Below are 23,319 nucleotides of genomic sequence, written 5' to 3'. Positions count from 1 at the left end.
GCTGCCCACACTTTCTGATCTGGCAGAGTCCCATGGGAGGAGCTACCTCATGAGGTTTTCTCCTGAGCTTTGACTGACATGTTGGCAGCTGGGGTGGCTGCAGAGTGCAGACCATTCCTGAGGTAATTTGTGGAGTGAAAGAAAGGATACTCCCCCTCAGCCACCTCGAAAATTAAGGCAAATGCTTCAAAAACCCTGCACACGCTGTCAGAATTTCACTGAGCCTCCTTGATAAATCCTCAACTGTGATGTCTTTTTTTTTCATTAGTTGAGACATTTTTCAGGACAGCACCAACCCCCAGCACAGCAGGGACAATCTTGGCAAGTGTGCCAGGAAACAGCCTGACCAAATATGCCAACCTGCAGCAGGGATCCCATGGCTTGGCTGTCTGTTGGTGCATGGTCAATGGCATGCTGACCTGCCAATCGCATCATAACAGAAATGGTCGCAATGTCTTCTTGTGGCAAAATGGGCCTTGTAGGTAGAAGAACCACAACAACTCAACCCTCTGTTACAGCTGTTAATTCCAAGAGTGCTGAGCATCATACTAAAGAGAGAACTGGTGCTCGACATTGCTGTGCCAGGCAGTGGCTGGTTTAGTGCAACCGTGTGCAATGCCCAGGACTCAAGTCTTTGAGGAACCTTGCTGTGTTCCTTAGCTGGAAGGCACTGGGGTGGGGAGTTTGCTTGGGAGCAAACTCTCGGTAGCTCTGCATTCCTTACTAGTACAGGGAACCTGCAACAGATCGTCAGGATGAGATGCTTTAGCTGTTGCTACCAAAGTTATTTGGCTTCTCCGGTAAGACCTGTGTGTCCTCTGGGCTTAAATATTCAAAATCAGAAAATTCCACCATTGCTCTCCCAGGGGTAGCAACCCCTGTGCTCCCTTTCCCCAAAGTGCTGCTCTCAGAGATGCTGGGAGGCACTGCCTATACATTTCTAACATCGTGCCAGCAGCCTGTGACTTTTCTCTCTGACAATCGCTGGATGTCACCTCCCAAACCAGGTTTCAACATTGCACGGTCTGGCTGTGCATACTGTGTGTGGTTTTGATTCGCTTTTGCTTTTCCAGCCATGGATTAGAACTCTTATTTATTTGGATTGCTTCAGGGAGTTCCAATTAACTCATTAATTTTTTGGTCTCAAAATCTAATGGATAGGTGCTCTTATTTATTTGATGTCTTGTGGCGTTTTTAATTTATATGTTTTTATCTCTAAATATCTAATTATATGTCTAAATTATTAAGTTATTTATGCAAATGTATTTATTGTGACACTAAGAAACAAACAAACAACCCCTGATAGGAGGAGGCATCACCCAGACTGGGATGCAGAGGCTTCCTCCAGTGTGAAATTGTTTCGTAAATTGCATTAAAATAAAATGTTATTTCTCTATGAAAGCATTTGGGACTCTTGACTGCTTTGTTTACAGTGCTCTTGAGAGACCTGCAGGTCACCACACCCCTCACTGGCCTTGCTTGGCATGTGTTGTCCTGCCCACTTTTGCCATTGGTGTGTGGCCCCCAGAAAGTCACCCAGAAGGGAATGTGGACCTTGGAGTGAAAAAGGTCCCCTGCCCCCTGAACAGCACAATCCAGAACACAAGCCATACTTGGAAGGAAAGGGGCCTGCTATAGAGAAAAGCACAATTTTCAAAGGTAATCGGAAACATAAGGAAAGTTCAGAAATGAAACAAAAGGTCCATCCTCCTCCACCACTCAGCAGTGGCCACTCAGGTGTTTCCACGCAGCCCCAAGGCAGGGCTCGAAGGCAAGATCCCTCTCCCACTGTTGCTCAACCAGATTGTGGCACTACATGGTAGACTGCCTATGAAACTGCAAGTTCCACTTGAAGCTGAAGGTTGGAAGATTCAGGGCAGGCAAAAGAAAGGTCAGCTTCAAGCAATACATAGAAAAACTGTGTCATTTGCACCCACAAGAAGCAGTGATGGCCACCAACTTGGATGACTTAAAAAGAGGATTAGGTGAATAAATAGAGCACAAAGCTATATCAATGGTTATTAGTCATGATGGCTATGTTCCACCTTCACTCTCAGAGGCCGTACTGCTTCTGAATACCAGTTGCTGGGAATCCCAGGTGGGGCAAGGCCTGTAGCACTCAGTTCCTGCTTGTGGCCTTTCAATAGCCAGCTGGTTGGCCACTCTGAAAACAGGAGGCTGGACTAGACAGGCCTTTGGACTGATCCAACAGAGCTCTTTTTTCTCTTCTGTTGACCATCATCCCATCTTACGACAGAAAATCCAGAAAATTTGTTTCCTGCAAATCACTCACCAACAGTGAATTTTGATACACTAGCTCAGCATGACAGCCCCCACCCACAAGGAAAGCTCCAAAATGGAAGCAGCTTCATCCAACATTATATACATGCACGCACGGTAAACATACAAAGCACCAGACCCACCCAACTGTTCAGAATCGGTATGATTGTGCATAGTTACCTAAGAGTAAGCTGCACAGAAGTTAGCCATGCTTGCTTCTGACTGGCTACATTTGCAAAACGCACACTGAGCTGCAACAAAAAGGTATTCAGCCCGCTGAAATGCATGTAGCCCGTAGTTATTCATTGGAACCACAGACTATAACTATATCTTCAAAAAAGAAAAGCAAACTTGAAAGCCTCCTTATCACCTCATTCACTCACCAGAGCAGTTTCCCTGACACTTAAGACAGGTGACATCATTGACATCACTCCTGCTCTGAAAAAAGTCCCAGAGCTGTGCTCCCCCTAAATTTCCGCAAACAACACACCATTGCTTGTCAATCAATATCATGGGACTGACCTTGAGGGTTAGTATTGGAAGGGGGAACAGTGCCTCTGCCTACTTTATCCACAGCATGCATATATAACCCTCTTAATTCATGTTCCACCCCCTCCACCCGCCTCAGTCAACCACAAATGTGCTTAAGTTTTCCTTGTAGGAAAGCTGCCACAGTGTTTATTGCCCTGCTATGCATCCTTTCTGAGATGCTTCAGTAGAAGTGTGCTAAGGAGCGTTTCTCACTGGTGCCAATCTTTCTGATCAAATCGATGGTGGGAAAGTGGCCTGAATTGACTGCAGCTGTGCGCACACACATCTGGCCACACCCATCACAGGGCACAGACTCACAAAGCACTAATCACTTTTATTATATCACTGAAAAACCAAGGTAAAACACAAACCTGTAAATTGTGTTTGTGTGTGTGCATGCGCGCACACACACACACACACACACAATTTTTTTTTGGACAATTACATGGGGAAATAGGGAGCTGCCTTTTGCTCAGTCCATCTAGCTCAGTCTTTCCTACACTGACTGGCAGCCGCTCTCCAGGGTTCCTTCCTTCCTTCCTTCCTTCCTTCCTTCCTTCCTTCCTTCCTTCCTTCCTTCCTTCCTTCCTTCCTTCCTTCCTCCTTCCTTCCTTCCTTCCTTCCTTCCTTCCTTCCTTCCTTCCTTCCTTCCTTCCTTCCTTCCTTCCTTCCTTCCTTCCTTCCTTCCTTCCTTCCTTCCTTCCTTCCTTCCTGGACCTTCTGCATGCAGCCAAGATGCTCTGCCACAGAATTTCCCTTTAACTAACCTAAGAATGTGAGAGCTTGGCTCAGGCACCCCCAAACTGCGGCCCTCCAGATGTTTTGGCCTACAACTCCCATGATCCCTAGCTAACAGGACCAGTGGTTGGGGAAGATGGGAATTGTAGTCCAAAACATCTGGAGGGCCGAAGATTGGGGATGCCTGGCTGCTGGATCAGACCACAGGTCCACCTAGCCCAGCATCCTGTTCTCACAGCAAGCCAGATGACTGTGGGAAGTCTTCCCCGCCCCAACTGACCCTCCTCAACTCCGCAGCAGCTGTCATGGAGAGGCTAAAGGATGCTCCGCCACAGCTACCGTTGTCGCTTGGGACAAGCATTGGCTCATCCTCCTCTCTGAGCTTGGCAGCTGCGGTGCTAGCTGGGGGGAAAGGGACCTTTCAGAAGCCAGGGTGGCTTTTGTAATTCTGGGACTGTCCCTGGAAAACCAGGACACTTGGAGGGCATGCTTTCAAATGTTCTAGATGTGGAGAGGAGGAAAGAGGAAAACAAAAGGAAAACTGGGACATTCCGGGATCAAATCAGAAACCGGGATGGCTTCTGTAGTTCTAGAACTGTCTGTGCAAAATTGGGGCACTTGGCAAATATGAACTCTCTCCGCTTGTGATTCTGAGTACAGTAACTGGTACAGTATTCAGAGGCATTAGGTAATGGATTGTAGAGATGGTGCATGCTAGTACAGTATAGAGCCACATTGATTCTGCAGCGCCACCTTCAGGTGGCAAAAATAAATTGCCCCGGGAAATTAAGCCACACTTAAGTAGTCAATCCCTTTGCCCCAAGGAACTCTGGGAATTATAGCTCTGAGAGGGGAATAGGGGTCTCCTATCAGCTCTCAGCACCCTTAACAAACATCAGTTCCCAGGAATATTTGGGGGAAGCCATGACTGTTTCAAGTGCTATCATAATGCTTTGATAGAATGGTGTGGATGTGGCGTAAGCAGCCTCTTGCCCAATACTGGAGGTAGCTATTGTTAACCTCCTCCTATATGAATTTGTCTAATACTTCTTTTAAAGCCAACCAAGCTGGTGGCCCCTGTTACCTCTTGTGGGGGAGAATGTCAAACTATGCACTGTGTGAATAAGGACTTAAAAAGAAAATGGTGGATCATGTCCGTGAGCCATCTAATCTAACATCCTAATCTCACAGTGGCCAACCAGATGCCCCAACGGGAAACTCGCGGGCAGGGCCTGAATGCAGCAGCACTCTTCCCCACTTGGGATTCCCAGCAAACAGCACCCAGAGGCATACTGCCTCCAATAGAGGATGTAGAACATAGCCATGATGGATTGTAGCTGCTGATAGCCTTATCCTCCCTGAGTTTGTCTGATCTTCTTTTAAAGCTGTCTCCATCATGGAAGCATTGAGTTATTTACAACATTAAATTGTAAACATTGGGCATATGGAGAGCTAAGTTGCATTTTGCTACAACTGCCAAGGTCCACTAATTCAGAGATGGATTATTTGCAATAGATAGAGATTTCTGACACTCAGTTGTTCAAAAACGATAGCAAGAATATGATACGCAGACACTTAAATTAGATTGCTGAAATGAAGAAAATGTGGGTTAACCAATAAAGGATAGTTGTATGGCAGGTGTGCAAGTTCAGCTCAGTTTTGGTACTTGGGGGGGGGGAATGTCTGGGTTTAGGAACTGCTTGGTAGCACCACGTTCTTTTAATTTTACGCTCTGCTCTTTGCACCTGGTTCCAGTGTGGTGCAACTAAAAATGTGTTGGACTGTGACTTGGAAGACCAGAGTTTGAATCCCTCCTGAGTCATGAAGCTCACTGGGTGACACTGTCTCTCAGCCTAATCTGCCTCACAAGACTGTCCTGAAAAGAAAGTGAGGAGGGGAAAACCATATACGCCACCTTTAAGTCCTTAGAGGAACAGGTGGTATAGAAATGTAATACAGTCATACCTCGGTTTAAGTACGCCTCGGTTTGAGTATTTTCAGTTTAAGTACTCCACGGACCCGTCTGGAACGGATTAATCCACTTTCCATTACTTTCAATGGGAAAGTTTGCTTCAGGTTAAGTTCACTTCAGGTTAAGTACGGACTTCTGGAACCAATTACACTCATACCTCGGGTTAAGAACGCTTCAGGTTGAGTACTCCGCGGACCCGTCTGGAACAGATTAATCTACTTTCCATTACTTTCAACGGGAAAGTTCGCTTCAGGTTAAGTACAGACTTCTGGAACCAATTGTGTTTGTAAACCGAGGTACCACTGTACAGTAAATGAATAAATAACCTCAGGGATCTAGCAAAAGACAAATTAGTTTCCTCAAGCCTGAAGTCTGACATCCACTGCGGTACCTGGAGCCAGTCGCAAAATGCTGGTTCAGAAAGCATGAAGCCAATTACTTTCTTCACTTCATTTCACACAAAAAACCCAACCCAAACACGTTAACCCGGAGATGACCTGCATATATAAGTACAAATCTACACCTGAGGGGCTGTTCACCAGGTATCCTCACAGCCTAATTTAGGAGGCAAGTAATTTCTGAAGTTGCAATCGCTTGAGAGCCAGACTCCTTTGCCAATTTATGGCAGCCAAGCCAACCAGATCATGCATATGTATATAAACCACTGATGTAGAAAACCCTGAGTAAGTGAAACAGAGCAAAGAAACTCAACCATACAAAGAAGACAACAAACCAACCAGGTAGTTTTTATTACAAAGTAAAAACATGGGGAATCCTAGCGAGAACAGAAGGTTCCCCATGAAGAAAAGAAAAAAAGCCATTGCCACTCTCAGGATGCCGGCTGGAGTCATCCCTGCCTGGAGCTTCACAATTCTCCAATGGGTATTCTGGAAACAAACAATATGTCCGCCGCTGTCATGAAACGAGCATGGCAGCTACCTGGCCAGGAGCAAACTGGGGGAGGTGACAGGACTGAGGAGAATCTGGCTTGTGGAGAAGCATCTGTAGAGGCAGACGACAGAGCTGAAAGAGGAGGACGAAATCCGAAGATCAACCACAAAATGGCCACTCCTCCCCCACTGCCCCAAGCACAGCAAAAGGAGCCCCCTCAGGCTCCTTCAAGGGCACCAGCCCGGCCTGTCATTTATTCAGCCTCGATGACAACAGGGAGGGGGTTATCCTGGGCTCCAGCTTCTGCCTCGCCCGCTTGCTTCCTGCGAACCTCAGCCGGAGGCCGTGGGGGTGGGTTGGTTGGAGGGTGTTTAATGGTGGCTCCTATTTTTGGCGGTTCCCGTGGCCTCACTTCAATGGGACGCCACTCTTCGCCACGGATGGCGGCCTGGAGGAAAAAGCCCAGAGAGATATGAGGGGGAACGGGTATCTCAAGGGAAAGAAACATTTTTATTTTTATTTTCTGCATGCACATGGTCCCAGCTTCACAGGAGCGCCTGAGGCCTTACACAAAGTCAAACGAGATTAGTTGAGCTAGCTCAGTATTCATTTATGATTATGATTTATGATTATGATTATTTTATTTCTTCCCTGCCCTTCACCATAAGGTCTCAGGGTGGGCTACAGGAATTTTAAAACAAACATCATTGTGAAGAGAAGAGTGTGGGTCCTAAAATATATAGGTATTCTCTCAGGTACCAAAGTCCGGGGTAGAAAGCTGAGACCTCGGCACTTTTTAAAATTGAATATCTTGTTAGACTCAAATAAATGATAGCAAATGATCGGTTAAGATTAAACAAGCTTTTTATACCACATAAATTATACATATTCTACACAACAAAATGAGATACTAATACATTATTATTATTATTATTATTATTATTATTACCGTATTATTATTATTATTATTATTATACTGCTTTTATATCCCACCTTCTTCTCCAAGGAGTTCAGAGTTGCACACATGCTTCTCCTTATTCAAGCCTCACAACAACCCTGTGAGGTAGGTTAGGTTGAGAGTTGCTCCACATGAAATACTGGAATATGCTCAATTGAAGTACTGTAACGTATTTTGTAAAGACCCAGGTGGCGCTGTGGTTAAACCACTGAGCCTAGGGCTTGCTGATCAGAAGGTCGGCGGTTCAAATCCCTGTGACGGGGTGAGCTCCCGTTGCTTGGTCCCAGCTCCTGCCAACCTAGCAGTTCGAAAGCACGTCAAAATGCAAGTAGATAAATAGGAACCGCTACAGCTGGGAGGTAAACGGCTCTGGTTTGCCAGAAGCGGCTTTGTCATGCTGGCCACATGATCTGGAAGCTATACGCCGGCTCCCTTGGCCAATAATGCGAGATGAGCGCGCAACCCCAGAGTCGGTCACAACTGGACCTAATGGTCAGGGGTCCCTTTACCTTTTAACGTATTTTGTATTTAAAGGTAGCATGAGCTCTGACCAGCAGAGGGAGCTAGAGGGCTGCTAGCCATTCCTAGGCTCTGAAGCAAAAGATTGCAGGAACTAAAGGTTGCCTTGCAGATCCTGCAGCCGAAAACCAGCAGACAGCTAAGCCCTGGATCTTTGGAAACATTATAGGGGAGAATCCTTTTGTGCAAACTGACTGAAGCTTTAAAACAGGGGCGACTCTGTTTTACAAGAAACTCCCAGGACAAGGACCTAATAATCCTCCGAGACCATCATCCCCACAAAAAACAAATATTTATTCCATTTTCTCCTTGACTATCTTAAAAGGACACCTAGAGGGACACTGTGGTAAAATGCACATTTATTTAAATTTAACTCATCAATCATTCAGTTTACTGAACAGTGGATGATCCATTAGCTACAAATCATTTTAACTATTTGACATCTTTGTATATATTATTACTGTTGCTGTTGTTAATTCAGGAGTCAAATGGGAGTTGTGGCGGCGGCTGCTGCTTACCAGTAAGTAGATGCTGCTTGCAATGGCGAGACAAACTGTGCCGAGGATCGTGGCCAGTAAAAATGCTGCTGGAATGGCCAAGCTGCAAAAGGAATAAGTGAGAGAGATTTATTTGTATCTGTTTTAGATACAAATAGGCCACTTCTCACTTCTATGATAGCTTATCAAATCAATTTACATATAAACCATAATGCAATGAACTCAGCAGAAGGACGATGGGGACAAAGATAGAATTAGTTGGCTCTGGCGCCACCTACTGTTAACCTCTCTGCCTTCTGCCCTATGGGCACCAGCCACCAATGAAATATGCAGAGCATCACCTGCGTTGCAATGTTCTTTCCAAGAATCCCAGCAGTCCAGCTATAGGCAGTCTCCTCCCAATGCCTGGATTTATGTGTGGAATGTTTTAATGCTGTTTTGTGATGCTCTAATGCACGGTTGTCAAACCCAAGGCCCGCGGGCCAAATGCGGCCCGCCAGACCTTGTCATGCGGCCCGCGCAGGCCCAGAGCGATGAAATGGAAGAGGCGCTGGACAGCCCGCCCGCCGCCGCCGGCAGGGCTGTCTCTGGGCCCGGGCTGGGGAAGGAGGACGACGCGGGAGGCGATCCTCCTCTGAGGCCGACGCTGCTCAGCAGGAAGGAAGGGGCGGCGCCCAGAGGCGCCCGCAGTTTCTAATTGGCTGCAGGAGATTCCTGCAGCCAATTAGAAGCTGCGGGTGCCCCTGGGGGCCGCCCCTTCCAGCACAGCTTCTGATTGGCTACAGAAATCTCCTGCGGCCAATCAGAAGCTGCGGGCGCCTCTGGGCGCCGCCCCCTCCTTCCCGCTGAGCAGCAGCGGCCTCAGAGGAGGATCCCTCCTGCGTCGTCCTCCTCCCCCAGCCCGGGCCCAGAGACGGCCCTGCAGGCGGCACTGGGCGGCGGCGGGCGGGCTGGCCAGCGCTGCTCAGCGGGAAGGAAGGGGTGGCGCCCAGAGGCTCCTGCAGCCAATCAGAAGCTGCGGGCGCCTCTGGGCGCCGCCCCTTCCAGCACGGCTTCTGATTGGCCACAGAAATCTCCTGCAGCCAATCAGAAGCTGCGCAAAGAGCAAGAGAAGTTTCCCATCCCTTGCGCTTTCACTAGCTTTGCGGGCCTCGCGCGCCCAGATTTGCTCCCCTCCACCTCGCTCAACTCCAGGAACATTCAATTCTGCCCAAACAACCTTGCAAAGCAAGCCCGCTTTCCTTGCTCCCGGCTTCAAGGCCAGAGCGCGAGGGTTGCCTTTGTTGCCGCTCCAGGTTACACACAACAAACCCCCGGGGCCCAGAGCCGGCGCAGACCTTTTTCCTCGCGATTACGGTGGTCTTCTCTGTTCTCGGCGAGAATCCGTTTCCAGGCAGCGCGCCGAGCTAGAATGCAAAGCAAGTAGCTACTACTCCGGAGACCCCTCCCAGTTCTCGGCCCCTGCGGCTAACGGAATATTTTTAACTGTTTGAATAAACTCTGATCTTTCTCTGCGACGAGTCTGGGATGCCTAGCGGGAGAAGGCGATCATTGCCCTTCAGTTAGGCGGGGCAGAGAAGGCTTGAATTCTAGTCCTCAATCAGGACTAGGATTGTAGGAGCGACTGTTCTGAATGGAGGCGGGTTCCTAGTATAACTGCTTTCTCCAAGGGCGTGGCTTGTCAATTATTTTTAAAATTGCTTTCTAAGCCCACCTCTTTAGGGTGCATATACCCAAGGTGAGTTACAGCAACTCACATGAAACACAACATTTAAATTCTAACATTTAAAATAGCAGTAAAAACATTAAAGCAGACAAAAAAAATATGTGGCAGACAAAAAAAATATTCCAGCACGGCTTCTGATTGGCCACAGAAATCTCCTGCAGCCAATCAGAAGCTGCAGGCGCCTCTGGGCGCCGCCCCTTCCCGCTGAGCGGCCGAGAGCGGGAAGGAAGCGGCAGCGGCATGGAGACTGCCTTCACCGCCCATGCCAATTAGCTACCTCCGCAAGGTAAAAAAGGGGAAGCCCCTTTTCTTTCTTCCCCCTTCCCCGAAGCTGCTGGCGTGTGTGTGTGCGTGTGTCAGGCCCCGTTTCTTCGGCTTCAAGAGGTTGGATAGGAATCTGTCGTTGATGCTTTAGCTGAGATTCTTGCATTGCAGGGGGTTTGACTAGATTACCCTTGGGGTTCCTTCCAGCTTTACAACTGTATGATTTTATGCTCATTTAAATACCAGGGAAGCCACACATGTGATGTATCAACAGCAATCAAATGTGGGAGTTACAAAAGCATGGATGATGGTCTCCAAATCTTAGTACTGTACTGCAACTTGTATTGTTTAATGGTGGTTTTACGCAGACTTTTGTACTGGTGCTGCTTTCATATTGATTGTATTTAGTTGTTAATTGCATCTGTGTTTTATTGTTTCTAATTTGCAAACTGCCCAGGGAACATGGTTAATTAGGAGGTATATAAATGCCACAGATATCTGAATAAATAAAGCAATGAAAATATGGAGTTGATAACTGCACTTGTGCCTTTGGCTATTATCTGGCAGCAAGCCATGGCCCTAGAGAATGCTAGCCTGTAAAAAAATATTCACAAATTGGAGCAAATAATATCCATGCATCTTTATTAATTTATGATAATAAAGAGTGGACACATAGTCCTACAGATACAATCGGCCCTTTGAGGGTGACCAAACTGCTGATGCGGCCCCCGATGAATTTGAGTTTGACACCCCTGCTCTAATGGATGCTGGTAATAGGGTTCCCATATTTCAAAAGGTGATAATCTCCCCAGCCACCCCCGGACATTTAAGGGATTTCTGCCCAGACACTGCTTCTGAACACTGTATGTCAGGGATGGAGAACCAACAGGCCTCCCAATCATCCTTGGGCCACTGGCCAAGCTGCCAGGGCTGGTGGGGTCTGGAATGCAGGTCAAGAGGTTAGTTTTGCACCCCGTGACATACATCTTTTGTTCTGAATAAGATAAATGCATGAAACGGGTTGGCAAGTTAAAGCAGGAGCTTGTGCCCAACCCTCCTGTTTTAAGAGAGTGTGACTGGCCAGGATCTGAAAATGAACTGTTAATATTATTCATTGCATTTATAAGTTCAAGAAGGATACTGACAAACTGGAATGTGTCCAGAGGAGGGCAACCAAAATGGTCAAAGGCCTAGAAATGATGCCTTATGATGAACGGCCTAGGGAGCTGGGTATGTTTAGCCTGGAGAAGAGAAGGTTAAGGGGTGATATGATAGCCATGTTCAAATATATGAAAGGATGTCATATGGAGGAGGGAGTAAGATTGTTTTTTGCAGCTCCAGAGAAGCGGACATGGAGCGATGGATTCAAACTACAAGAAAGAAGATTCCACCTAAACATTAGGAAGAACTTCCTGACAGTAAGAGCTGTTTGGCAGTGGAATTTGCTACCAAGGAGTGTGGTGGAGTCTCCTTCTTTGGAGGTCTTTAAGCAGAGGCTTGACAGGCATATGTCAAGAATGCTTTGATGGTGTTTCCTGCTTGGCAGGGGGTTGGACTGGATGGCCCTTGTGGTCTCTTCCAACTCTATGATTCTATAACCCACATTTCTTTCCAGGCAGTTCAAGGTGGCGTATGCGATTCACCCCTTTTTAATGAGCCTGAGAGGTTAGTTACACTAAGAAGAAGCAACTGACTCAAGGTCACCTGGTGAGCTTCCTATTAGGCAGCCACCTTCATTGTACAGTTTTTGACACCTGCTGAAACCTTTTCTGTTTGGGAAGCCTCCTAAGACAGATCATTTTATTATGCATACAGTTTCGAAAACTGTCAATTTTATCTACATTTTGATGGCTTCATTATGTCAACTTTTTAAAAAGTCTGCTGAGTTCAGTGTTATTTTCTTCTGTGTATTTTACATTATTTTACAGAAACCAGAACATCGTGGGAGGCTTTTTTGGGGGGGGGGGAATAAGTGCTATATCAATCTTGTTAAATAAATAAGCTACATTGCCTTCTGATATACAGTGTTGTTGCTGTTTTATTTAAAAAAGGGAGGATGCACGGTAAGAAGGAGGCGTGACCAACATCTTATGACCGTCTTAAGATTCTGTTGAGTAAACAAAACACCCACCCACATTGCAGACCAAGGAAAGGGGACCCACTGTAATTCCCCTCACCCCAACCACATCCAATTAAGACTTCCATGTGAGTTTCATTTATGTGGGCCACACACAAACACACACATGTCTCCATGAGACGTGAGCATCACTTAACTGGAGAGAGAAAGCAGAAAGTTTTGTCTATCCCCCCCCAAAAAAAAAACCTGAAAAGGCTAACAAGTCAAGAAGTGAAATGAATTATTTACCATATGTGCAGGAAAGCCCGGATGTAGTAATTCCTAGTGAGGGGTCCAAATGCCTTCACGACAGTTGTGAAGCACTTCTGGCCACTGTTGGGGATGGGAGTAAGAAGAGAGAGTGCAATGACAAGGGTTCTGTGATACCCAGAAGCTTGCTCAAAAGCCATACTGAATGAAGGAGGCAGACCTAACCTTTCAAAAAAAACACTAACTACATTGATTTTAACCAGATAGTTCCCGAGCTCAAGGAGCAGGGTTTTGTCTATGTTTGGATACAACTGGGTGCCCTTTTGAAGGAAGATGGCAGGCTGACCCTTTCGGAAATGCGCTGAACGTAACCATTGATTTCAAAAGTGTGCTGGAGTTTTGGGTTCTTAGAATTCCCAAGCAACACCAGGTACAAGCCTGCATAACTAAAATGAATGCCTGTTTGGAAAGCCAATTTCAATAACAATCGTGGTCAAAAATGAAAAGGCATTAGACACCATACTTATAAAAGAATGGAAATGGTTTGTTGAATATTTACAGACAAATTGTAAACAGATAAGAACATTGGCAGGATTATTGTAATAACCTGCAGTTTCATAAGAGTATATATTTAAAGTAGATAAATAAATGAACAAATTACGTTAATTTGGGTATGTGGAAGATACTAAAAATAAATTTAAGGAGCCGCAGAAATAGGGGGAAGGAAATCAAGTTTTGAAATATTAAAATGACTGTGAAATTATTGAATTCATAAATAAGACACTTACCACCGCTCCATTGTAGATCCCTTTTTCCGCTTCCCTCTCGGGTACTCCAGCAGGCATATGAAGACTCCAGCAACTCTTTGGGGGAAAGAGTTAAGGAAGGGGGAAAATTTCTTTTGTGTCCCATTATCCTGGAAAGGCTTTCTCCTGAGTAGCAACTGATACCCAGGACAGCCCAGAATCCCTCCTTTGCTCTGCCCCGGGAAATGAGAGAAGGGTTTTTAAAAATGTATATATATTATGTTATATACAATGTGTGTGTGTTTTTTTCCAACAGAAAAAATATCCCCGAACTCCCACTAGTTACCTGGAGGAAGTTTGTATCTTAGCAATATTAAGCTAAAGAGCCAGTTCACACATGCAGACCTATCTGTTTGTCTCAATGCAATCTTTCCTCAGTGTGAGGGGGTGGAAGAGACATGGAGGGAGGTCTGTTTGAAGCAGACTGTACACTGAGGTAAAGTCTGCATCCCTTTCTGCAATCACTGTGGTTGCAAACACAAATTTTCCCCCCAAGAAATACCAAAACTGCAACGGCTGCAAGCTATTTCAGGCTGTAGGCCCCTTGAGACCGAGACCCGTCACCTGTAGAGGAGCATGCAAATGGAAAATGCTAGAAAAATTCTAGAGTCATATCTGCACTTTTACGTTTAGCTCACTTTTATGCCACCTTAAGCAGCAATGGCTCACCCCCCAAAGAATCTTGGGAGGTCTGTTTGTTAAGGGTACTGAGAGTTGTAAGGAGAACCCTTCTTCCCCTCACAGAGCTACAATTTCCAGAGTATTCTGAGAAAATTGGTTGTTAAACTACTCTGAGAATTGTAATTCTGTGAGGGGAAGATGGACATAACAGCTCTCAACAAACTACAGTTCCCAGGATTCTTTGGGGGAAAGCCATGACTGACAAAGTGATATAATAGTGCCTTAAATGTATGTTGTGGATGTGGCCTTCAAAATGGATCAGACTGAGATTCTTACACAAGGGCAATGGGAATCAGATGAAGGAATAAAATGGCCCTTGTGCCTTTATGAACCGGTTGTCAAATTCGCTTCCCCCCCTCTTCCTTTCCCATCCCATCCCTCTTCTCCTTTTGTGCCATGTCTTTTAAATTGCGTGTCTGTGTGCAGGGATGGTCCTGGTTTTTTTTTTTTATTAATCACACCTAGGTTGCTCTGGGAGTCTTTTCAGATAAAGAGTGGAGTAAAAAAACACACCTTAAACAAACACCAGAGTTTTGAGGGAAATAGAAGAGCAGAAAAACATGGTCCAGGGACAGGAGGGACAACAGACCAGGCTGGACTTTATATTGGTTTGAACTCATCAGCCCAAATCTTTGCAGATTCTTTGCTCTGCCCCCCCCCCACTATAGCCCAAAGATCAGAGGAGGATAAGGTCATTTCCATTTCACCATTTCAAGTTTCAACAGCTCCTGCAAACAAAACCCCTCTGATTCCTGTGCTATATGTGGGAGACAGTCTGAGAAGTACCAAACTGCACAAGGGCATTTGGTGAGTCTTTGGTTGAACTGGGGGGGGGGGGAGAGCTTGATCTCACAGACTGGCAGGCTCAAACCCACAAGCAGCCAGGATGGGACTCCATATGTACACTGCTCCTTTGCACAACCCACAAGCCACCTCAGTCCTTCCTGCTCTGCCCTTTCACCAGCAGCCACAGTGACTGGCTATGAAACTGCAACTTCCTGGACACCATTCAGTAAACAGAACCTGCCTTTTCTTCCCTCCTTTCATGGTGCAAATGCTTCAGCTACAGAAATCCCACATTTTGCAATCCTCATACGTCTGTGCAGACTGCCTGCATGAAGCAAAGCAACTATTTTTTAATTTCCTGGACATCATTTGGCCAACGGAACCTTGCTTCCACCTCTTGTTAAGTGCTGGGAAGAGTCCAAATTGTTCAATCACAGAAATCCCAGTTTTGTAATCACTAGACTTCTGCAAGCACACACACACACACACACACACACACACACACACACACACAAGACCAGTTTAAGCAAAGCCCCAATTTATTCCTGCCGTACCATCTGGGGAACTGGTCAAAAGGAAGTTGGACTAGATGGACTTTGAGGTGCCTCCCACCTATTTGATTCTGTGATACCAACAGAATCACAAGGCATCTTGCGGCTACAGAATCTGCGGGGTGGGGGGAGAGAAGAAGGGAGAGATAAATCACATGGAAGGATACATTGAATAGGCTGCAAACTCCCAGTTTTTGAACTGCCCAGCAACGGCCACAATCCCACCAGTCACTAGAACTAAAAGGGAAAAAGATAAAAAAGACAAGTTTACCTAACCACAGTCCACCACAAATCAACATATATATTTCCCCCCCAAAAAAAAAACCAACTTGCAAAACAAATGTAACGAGCCCACAACTTGCAATTCATGGTCCAATTTTTATTGATGTATTTATTATGGGAGAAAAAATTAATTAAAAGAGCAGAAAAGCCACAAACTAGAGACTCCATGTGATGCTGTGCTGTGGCTGGAGCAGGGTGGGCAACCTCTGGCCTAGGGGCTTTATGCAGCCCTCTCTGTTTGCCCCTTAGCATTCTCCGCAGGCCACACCATTCCCCAGTGGTGCTTTGCTTCTTCCCTGAGTGGCTGCAATGTGTCCTTGATATCTAGTAATGCCTCTTACTTGCCTACATGGAGGATGGAGAGAGCTGGGTAGGTAAGTGTGTATGTAAAAACCAGCCTGCTGTGCCCAGAGTAAAATCTGCACCTGCTGCTCTGCCCACTTTTGCCTCTGGCTCCGCCCACCATTGGCATGCGACCCTCAGAAGGCTTCCCACAAGGAGATGTGGCCCTTGGACTGGAAAATGTTCCCCACTCATCCGTCAGAGAGTGTTACACTGGGACCAGAGGGACCCAGGTTCTGTTCCCTACCCAGCCATGCAGCTCAGGGAGTGTGGCCTTTCTCACAGGATGGTTGTGAGGATATAAGCAGCACAGAAATATGCAAAATACTCCTTGGCAAAAAGGCAGGGTGAGAAATAAAGGAAGGGCCATATTGGCCTTTGGCAGAGGCAGAGATTAACTCCCAAAGAAACAGCCATTCCCCACCTCCAGGAATTCCTGCTTCTTAACTTTCTGCTTTCCATGAGTGATACTCTGTGCATGTTCAGAGGAAACTTTGTCTTTGCTATTTCACTGAAAACATGTGAGGGCAAGGAGCACCAATAGCAGCAGATAATAAACTTTTGTGCTGCAAGGTATTCTTTAATTGCTCACAGCACTTTTCATACATTAGCTCAGCCATGGGCTCTTAAGGTTCCCTCGGGCTTCACGCTGCCCAGCTTTGAATGGGGACGGGGAGCTGCTTGTTAAGAAAGAATTACTTGCTTGGAGTTGCCCAGTGAAAATGATTGGCAGTAGACTCAGGGCAGATAAAAGGCAGGATTTCCCCCCCCCCCCCAATGTGTCATTCATTTGTGGAATTTACAGCCGCAGGGGCTGTGGAAATGGCCCCTCACTTCAATGACTTTTAAAAGGAGAGGCCAATTCAGGGGAGACTTATATCGACTGCAGCCCATAGTAATAGAGCCTCCAGGTTCAAGGGCAGGCTACCCCCCCACACAAAAAGAGCTGCGGGAGAAGCAGAAGCAGGAGAGGGCTTTTATCCTTTCACACCCTTCTTGTGAGCTTCCCAAAGGCATCTATCTGGTTGGATGCTGTGAGAGGCTGGACTTCAGGACTTCTCCCTAGCTGGGCTTCTAGTCTGACCTAACTGAAACATTTCTTCTTAGCCACATGTTATGCCCCACTTGTGAAGAAGGAGGCTGTATTAATTTACACTTGTGACCTGATCTGGCAGAGTGTTTTCTTCTTCTTATGTCCATCTGGTTGTGTTCCTGGACAAGATGAGATCCAAACTAAGAACTCCCTTAGTCTTGCTCTACACACCCTTTTCTCATGTCTTTATCCACAGAGGAGGAGGCAATCCACAGAGGAAGAGTCACGCAATGCCTGTATGCTACTGCCTCCGGGATCAGATCATACCCTTTGTTCCTGCTGGTGCTTGCATAGTCAAAATGTCACCATCTTGGTGCAAGAGGGAAGGAGGCATCAGGGAACCCCCAATGTTTGCAAAAGTGGAAGAAATCTTTAGTGTGGGGGTGGGGGGTGCAGGGGGTGGATATAAGCTTAGGTAAGGGCCATAACCCAGTGGCAGAGCACCTGCCAGATTCAACCCCCTTCATCTCTGAGCACAGGTGACTGCTGCCAGCCAGCGTATGCAATATTGTGCTAAATAAGCCAATTTTGTGGGGGGTGGGGTAAGGAGTTCCCATAGAGGCAGATTTAGGGCAGCATGGCCGGTTCCCCCGAAGTGGGAGCTGAGCCAAGGGGGTGCCATAGGGAGTCACAGCTATAATGTAGTGCATGTGTAGAATGGAAGGCGATGGTTGGAGACATGCCCAATTTTAGTGTTGCACAGGGTGCAGCTGAAAGACCAGAGTCTGCCGCCAGTTTCCATTGGGGCATCTGGTTGGCCATGGTGCAAAAAGGAGTCTGAACTAGATGGGTCCCCTTTGGCCTTATCTAGCAGACAGGTCTCTTCATATGCCTCTTTCCTTTAGAGCCTCACTTCCTACTAGGTCACCTGACCGCAGGGAAATTCCCACAAGGCCAGTTTACCATCATCAGATCTTTGCAAGGAAGAAGAAGTGAAACCTTCTCCGGGTCTGTCATTCCTTCACCACCTGACTGCTCTGGGTGGGTGTGGAACAGGAGCAAGCACTGATTTCATGAAAAAGTTTTTGCAAAGTCCACCTAGGCCAGGGGTCTGCAACCTTTAAGACAAAAAGAGCCACTTGGACCCGTTTCCGAAGAAAAAAAATAAACTGGGAGCCGCAAAACAGGGACGTAATTAGAAATCAGAGGGCCCCATAGCAAAATTTGCTATGCCCAATAATCAATGCCCCAAAATGCCATAGAAAATTAATCAGGGCCCCAGTGTACCATAAATCATAATCAGTGCCTGATGTAAATAATAATTAATAATGAGGGCCCAATGTCATCCTCGTCATTATAAAAATAACTTTGAGTTTGGGCTGCCTTGATTACTGGGAACATAGCTGCCAAGTTCTCCCTTTTTTAAAGGGAAATTCCCTTATGCTGAATAGGCTTCCCCGTGAGAAAAGGGAAAACTTGGCAGCTATGACTGGGAATGGGCACCAGCAACCACTGCCTTATGAGTTTGGGCTGCCTTGATTACAGTGGTACCTCGGTTTATGAACACAATTGGTTCCAGAAGTCTGTTCATAAACTGAAGCGTTCATAAACTGAAGCGAGCTTTCCCATTGAAAGTAATGGAAAATGAATTAATCCGTTCCAGATGGGTCTGCGGCGTTCATAAACCGAAAATTCATAAACCGAGGTGTTCATAAACCGAGGTTCCACTGTACTGGGAATGGGCACCAGCAACCATTGCCTTATGAGTTTGATGAGTTTGGGCTGCCTTGATTACTGGGAATGGGCAAAACTCTGACTCCCTTATTAGGACACCTGTATGGTTTCATGTGTGTTGCTCCCATCAAGTGAACTTATAAAATTTCCTCATATTGAATCAACCCATTGATTAATACATCTAGCTCAATCTCCTGACCAGGCCGGCAGGAGGCCACAGGCAGGCCACAGGCAGGAGCAGCAGCAGCAAACACGCGCTCCGAGCCCGCAAGCCTTTTCTGCTGCTGGGCGGGAAGAAGCGCGCCTGTTTAAAAAAATAAATAACTCCGCCCCCGCCCCCCGTGAGCCTATTGGCTGCAGAAATGCGGCGGGGAGGGGCTGATGCAGGGAGGGGGCTGACCACGCTCCCCGGGCTGCTAACGTCACCTTGCGTCCTTTTTGCACAGCGCACGCGCACAGCGGAGTTGTGGACTCCGGCGGGCGCGCCGTGCGGGGCGCACAGCGCGCCGCCGCAGCTGTGTGCTCCAGCGGCAGTGGGCACCGTGCGAGTGTCTGGCGGGCGTGGCAGGCGGCGCATGGCTCAGACGCCTCCTCCCCTCGTATCCGCTCCGGAGCCGCAGCAAAGGTGTAAAAGAGCCACATGCGGCTCCGGAGCCGCAGGTTGCAGACTCCTGACCTAGGCCATAAACCAGACAGGGCCAGCTCTAAGGCAAGGCTGGGTGGCGCAGGGCCACCAGGGGTGTGCCGTGCGGCTGCGCCCGCCAGACAGCCGTGATGGGAAACGGGGCAGGGGGGCGCCGGAGTGATCTTCGCACCACGACGCCCGATATGCTTAAGACGGCCCTGAAACCAGGCACCCCCAAACTGCGGCCCTCCAGATGTTTTGGCCTACAACTCCCATGATCCCTAGCTAACAGGACCAGTGGTCAGGGATGATGGCGATTGTAGTCCAAAACATCTGGAGGGCTGAAGTTTGGGGATGCCTGCCATAAACTGTCCTCTGTCTGTGTGAACACACTAACCCAGATTAAAGGATCTTTCTCTGTTATGTGTGGACAACAAGCCCATTTCTGCAGCAAAGGCATTCAAGGGTGGGCCTGCTGGTTTCTCTGACCTGGCCAGCGTTTCTTATTTTGTCAAGGGAGCATGTGAGGCTCCCAGCTGCAAAGTCATTTCAAGAAAGTGTCCAGAAACAGCTCCCTTCTGCTGCCTCTTGTGTTTTGGTTCACAGGGCAACTGAAGTTTTAAAAAGCAAGAACTTCTCATGGCCGTGCCGCCAGGCACTCCTTGTCTGAAAGGAGCCAGGCAGACATCTGGGATGTGTCAAGCAGAGCGCCAGATGGACGCATTCGAGCACACTTGAACCAGCAGGCCTGTGGAAGCAAACGGGATGTTCTGGGCAGTGCTGATTACAGCACGAAGGACGAACTATGCAGGAATTAAAGGAGCTGGCAAAGATTCCCGAGCTCCACGTCATCTTAAGATACCAGCTTGAAAAGATCCAAATAATGGTGCAGTGAAAACAAGGAAGGGTCTTGTGGGAAATTAGAGACAAAACGATTTACTGTAGCATACCATGCAAATAAACACTCCACAAAGCTAATCTCTGAAAGTTTATGCTGCAAGAAATCTTTTTATCTTTATGGTACCACAAAACTCTTTTTAAAGATGCTGTCTGTTTAGGGGCTAAATGATATCCCAGGATTAATTGAAAGGTTTATCTGTGAACTAGATTTGTTTATTTTTAGAGTCTTGGCTTTTGTTTTACATAAAAATAAGACTGAGGGGCACACACAAATCAACACAGGCTATGTGCCGATGTTATGTCTCTCAAATTCAACAACTGCACTTGCAGACAGAAGTGCAAGTATTTGCACACATACGTCCAGTTTTCACATTGCCTCAAGGCAAAACTATCCATTATGTTGAGAGTACATGTTTTAGGTATGAAAGACTTATAGTACATAACAATTGACAGATGCAAAGCGAACAGTACAATGTTTAGACCGGGGCTGCGTACACACCATACATTTCAAACACATTGCTTCATCCAAAGAATCCTGGGAAACGTAGTTTATTCCCTCACAGAGCTGCAATTCCCAGCATCCTTAACAATCTGCAGCTTCCAGGCTCCTTTGAGGGAAGCCACATGCTTTAAATGTGGTGTGGAAATTTGTAAAAAAAAGAATTTGTGCTTTCAAAGGTATAAAATATGAAATTATTTCACTAAGTCTATAATGAGAACAAGTTGGATACATTTACACATTTCTGTTGAAGGCTCAGCTGTAGGCCCTTGGGTTCTGATTATTTATTATGTATTGAATTTATATCCCCCCTTCCTCCTGAAGGAGCCCAGGTTGGCAAACACATTTTTAAAAAATGTTCTAAAATAGTTTAAATGTTTTTTGAACCCCAGTTACAATTAAAAATATTATTTTATTTATGGATCTCAGGGTTGTCAGGAACGGTATCCTTCAGCCACCAAATGCCTGGGTCCCTCTCGCTTATGTATAGGGGCTGTCTCAAACAGATGCAGGATGCTAAGCAATATGCCCAGTAAAAAAAAAACTAATTTGAGATGCTTGTGGGCTGTCCGTTTCGATACAGAGTCCCAGGCTGCTTCCAAACAACCTATATATTGAGCAATCAACCTGATTTGTTTGTAGGAAGATTATATGTTGCTGACTATTTAATGAACATTTATTCTGTGTGCAGGGAGGTCTGGTGCATCAAAGCAAATGTTACCACACACTTTCCCCATCACTTTCCTTAACGCAAGAAGTCCTATTGAGTGATGCTGGCCAACTAAAAAGCCCTAATGATTTTGAATATGGATACACCATATGGCTCTTGATTACTCCACCTTAACTAACAGGAAAATGGAAGGCTATGTGCTTGCAAATGCCCTAGCCTGCACAGATCACTCGTGGGCTAATGGCAACATCACTTTAAGTTTCCTTCCTTATTTTCATCCATTGCACTTCCTCAAAAGGAAAGCACAAAAGTCTCCTTGGCTCCTCTGATGGTCACAGTCAAGCCAGGTTAAAAGTCCTTTCCCCTCCAAAAATCTAGAAGTCTCCTTCCTGCCCCAATTAAAAAGGATGCCCCCATCAAAGGGGGGGATGTTATGTGTTTAACATAACCACCACAGGGCAAGTGAACTGCTCTCCCACACAGCAAAAAAAAAAAAATACAACCAGGAGAGAGTCACAACACACACACAAACCTGATGGGCAAGGCAGAGCTGAAACATGAGAAGAAATAGTTACAGGTAGGTAGCTGTGTTGGTCTGGCGTAGTTGAAACAAAATTAAAAAATTCCTTCCAGTAGCACCTTAGAGACCAACTAAATATGTCATTGGTATGAATACCAATGACAAACTTAATTGGTCTCTAAAGTGCTACTGGAAGGAATTTTTTTTTTGTTATGAGTAAAAACTGTTGCAGTCACTTTGCAAATTCAAAGTTTAAGATTTGGTTCCAACAAGACTAATCTGAGATTACTGGGGAATAGGGCATATCATTGCTGGCCACTGATATACTGGGAATTTTACAAAAGCACATTTCATTGGAATGTCAAATGTTTAGGAACAAATACATTTTATTTCTTTATTTTTAAAAAAAGAATGGAGAATTTAAGAGGTTGAGAATTTCAGTCTTGGCTCTGCAATCTCACAGGCAGGCTCCTCTCACTCACATTTAACCCTGTTACCCTGCTTTCCCCAGCCCACAGCTACTCCACTAAAAGATGTGCCCCATTTTTTTTTTAATTCCATCCACTCAGGCACAAAGCAAATGGACTGAGGCTATGGAGCCCCTTGCAATGGGCAAGGTGCAGAATCCTTCATTTACTCTGGTTTAACCACAGCACGGTGGGGGGTGGGGGGAATTGGAGGAGGAAGAGTGGACTCCCGGGCCACAAACCTGCTGGAGGGACTCGCGAAGTAAAGATTTCGGGGAGGGGGCTCAGAACAGTTTCTAACCTGGCATCGCCCGCCTTTCCTTGCCTGGGGAGACAATGACACTCTGCACTTGCTCAGGGGCCCTTTTGCTCCACTTGGCAAGGAGCGATGCTTGTGTCCACCCCCCCTCTCTCCTCGGATCCGCCCCACCCCCCAAAAAACTCACTCAGGCCGGAGGCCAGCGCCTGCTCGTTCGCCCACATGGCCCACTCGATGCCCCCCATCGCGCCGCGCTCAGCTGCACCGAGAAAGTGAAGGAGGGAGCCGGCTGCTGCGCGGACACCTCCTCCCCTCCCCTACGTCCCTTCCTGCTCCTCCTCTGCGGGCCGAGCCAGAAACGCCCCACAACAGCCCGGCCTCCGCCAGTGTCTCCCTCCAGACACGCGTCTCGGCCGTCCCCCCGCCCCGATTCCTACGAAGCGCCGCTGCGGCTCGCTCCAG

The 23,319-nt window shown here is 46.8% G+C and overlaps 1 protein-coding gene across 1 annotated transcript; it reads right to left on the bottom strand.

Moving 5' to 3' along the window:
- Positions 1-6,239: 6,239 nt before the first annotated feature.
- Positions 6,240-23,116, bottom strand: CYBA (cytochrome b-245 alpha chain). Its single transcript, XM_035120891.3, has 6 exons — positions 23,045-23,116; positions 15,694-15,763; positions 13,491-13,565; positions 12,742-12,825; positions 8,408-8,489; positions 6,240-6,860 (listed from the first exon to the last, which is right to left on the bottom strand). The coding sequence occupies exons 1-6, from the start codon at positions 23,100-23,102 to the stop codon at positions 6,666-6,668; spliced, it is 564 nt and encodes a 187-aa protein (XP_034976782.1). The 5' UTR covers positions 23,103-23,116; the 3' UTR covers positions 6,240-6,665.
- Positions 23,117-23,319: the final 203 nt, after the last annotated feature.

The sequence above is a fragment of the Zootoca vivipara genome, chromosome 6, assembly GCF_965207765.1.
Source record: "Zootoca vivipara chromosome 6, rZooViv2.hap1.1, whole genome shotgun sequence".
Taxonomy (NCBI): Eukaryota; Metazoa; Chordata; class Lepidosauria; order Squamata; family Lacertidae; genus Zootoca; species Zootoca vivipara.
The sequence above is the reverse complement of the archived record's forward strand: the minus strand, read 5'-3'. Positions and strand labels throughout refer to the sequence as shown.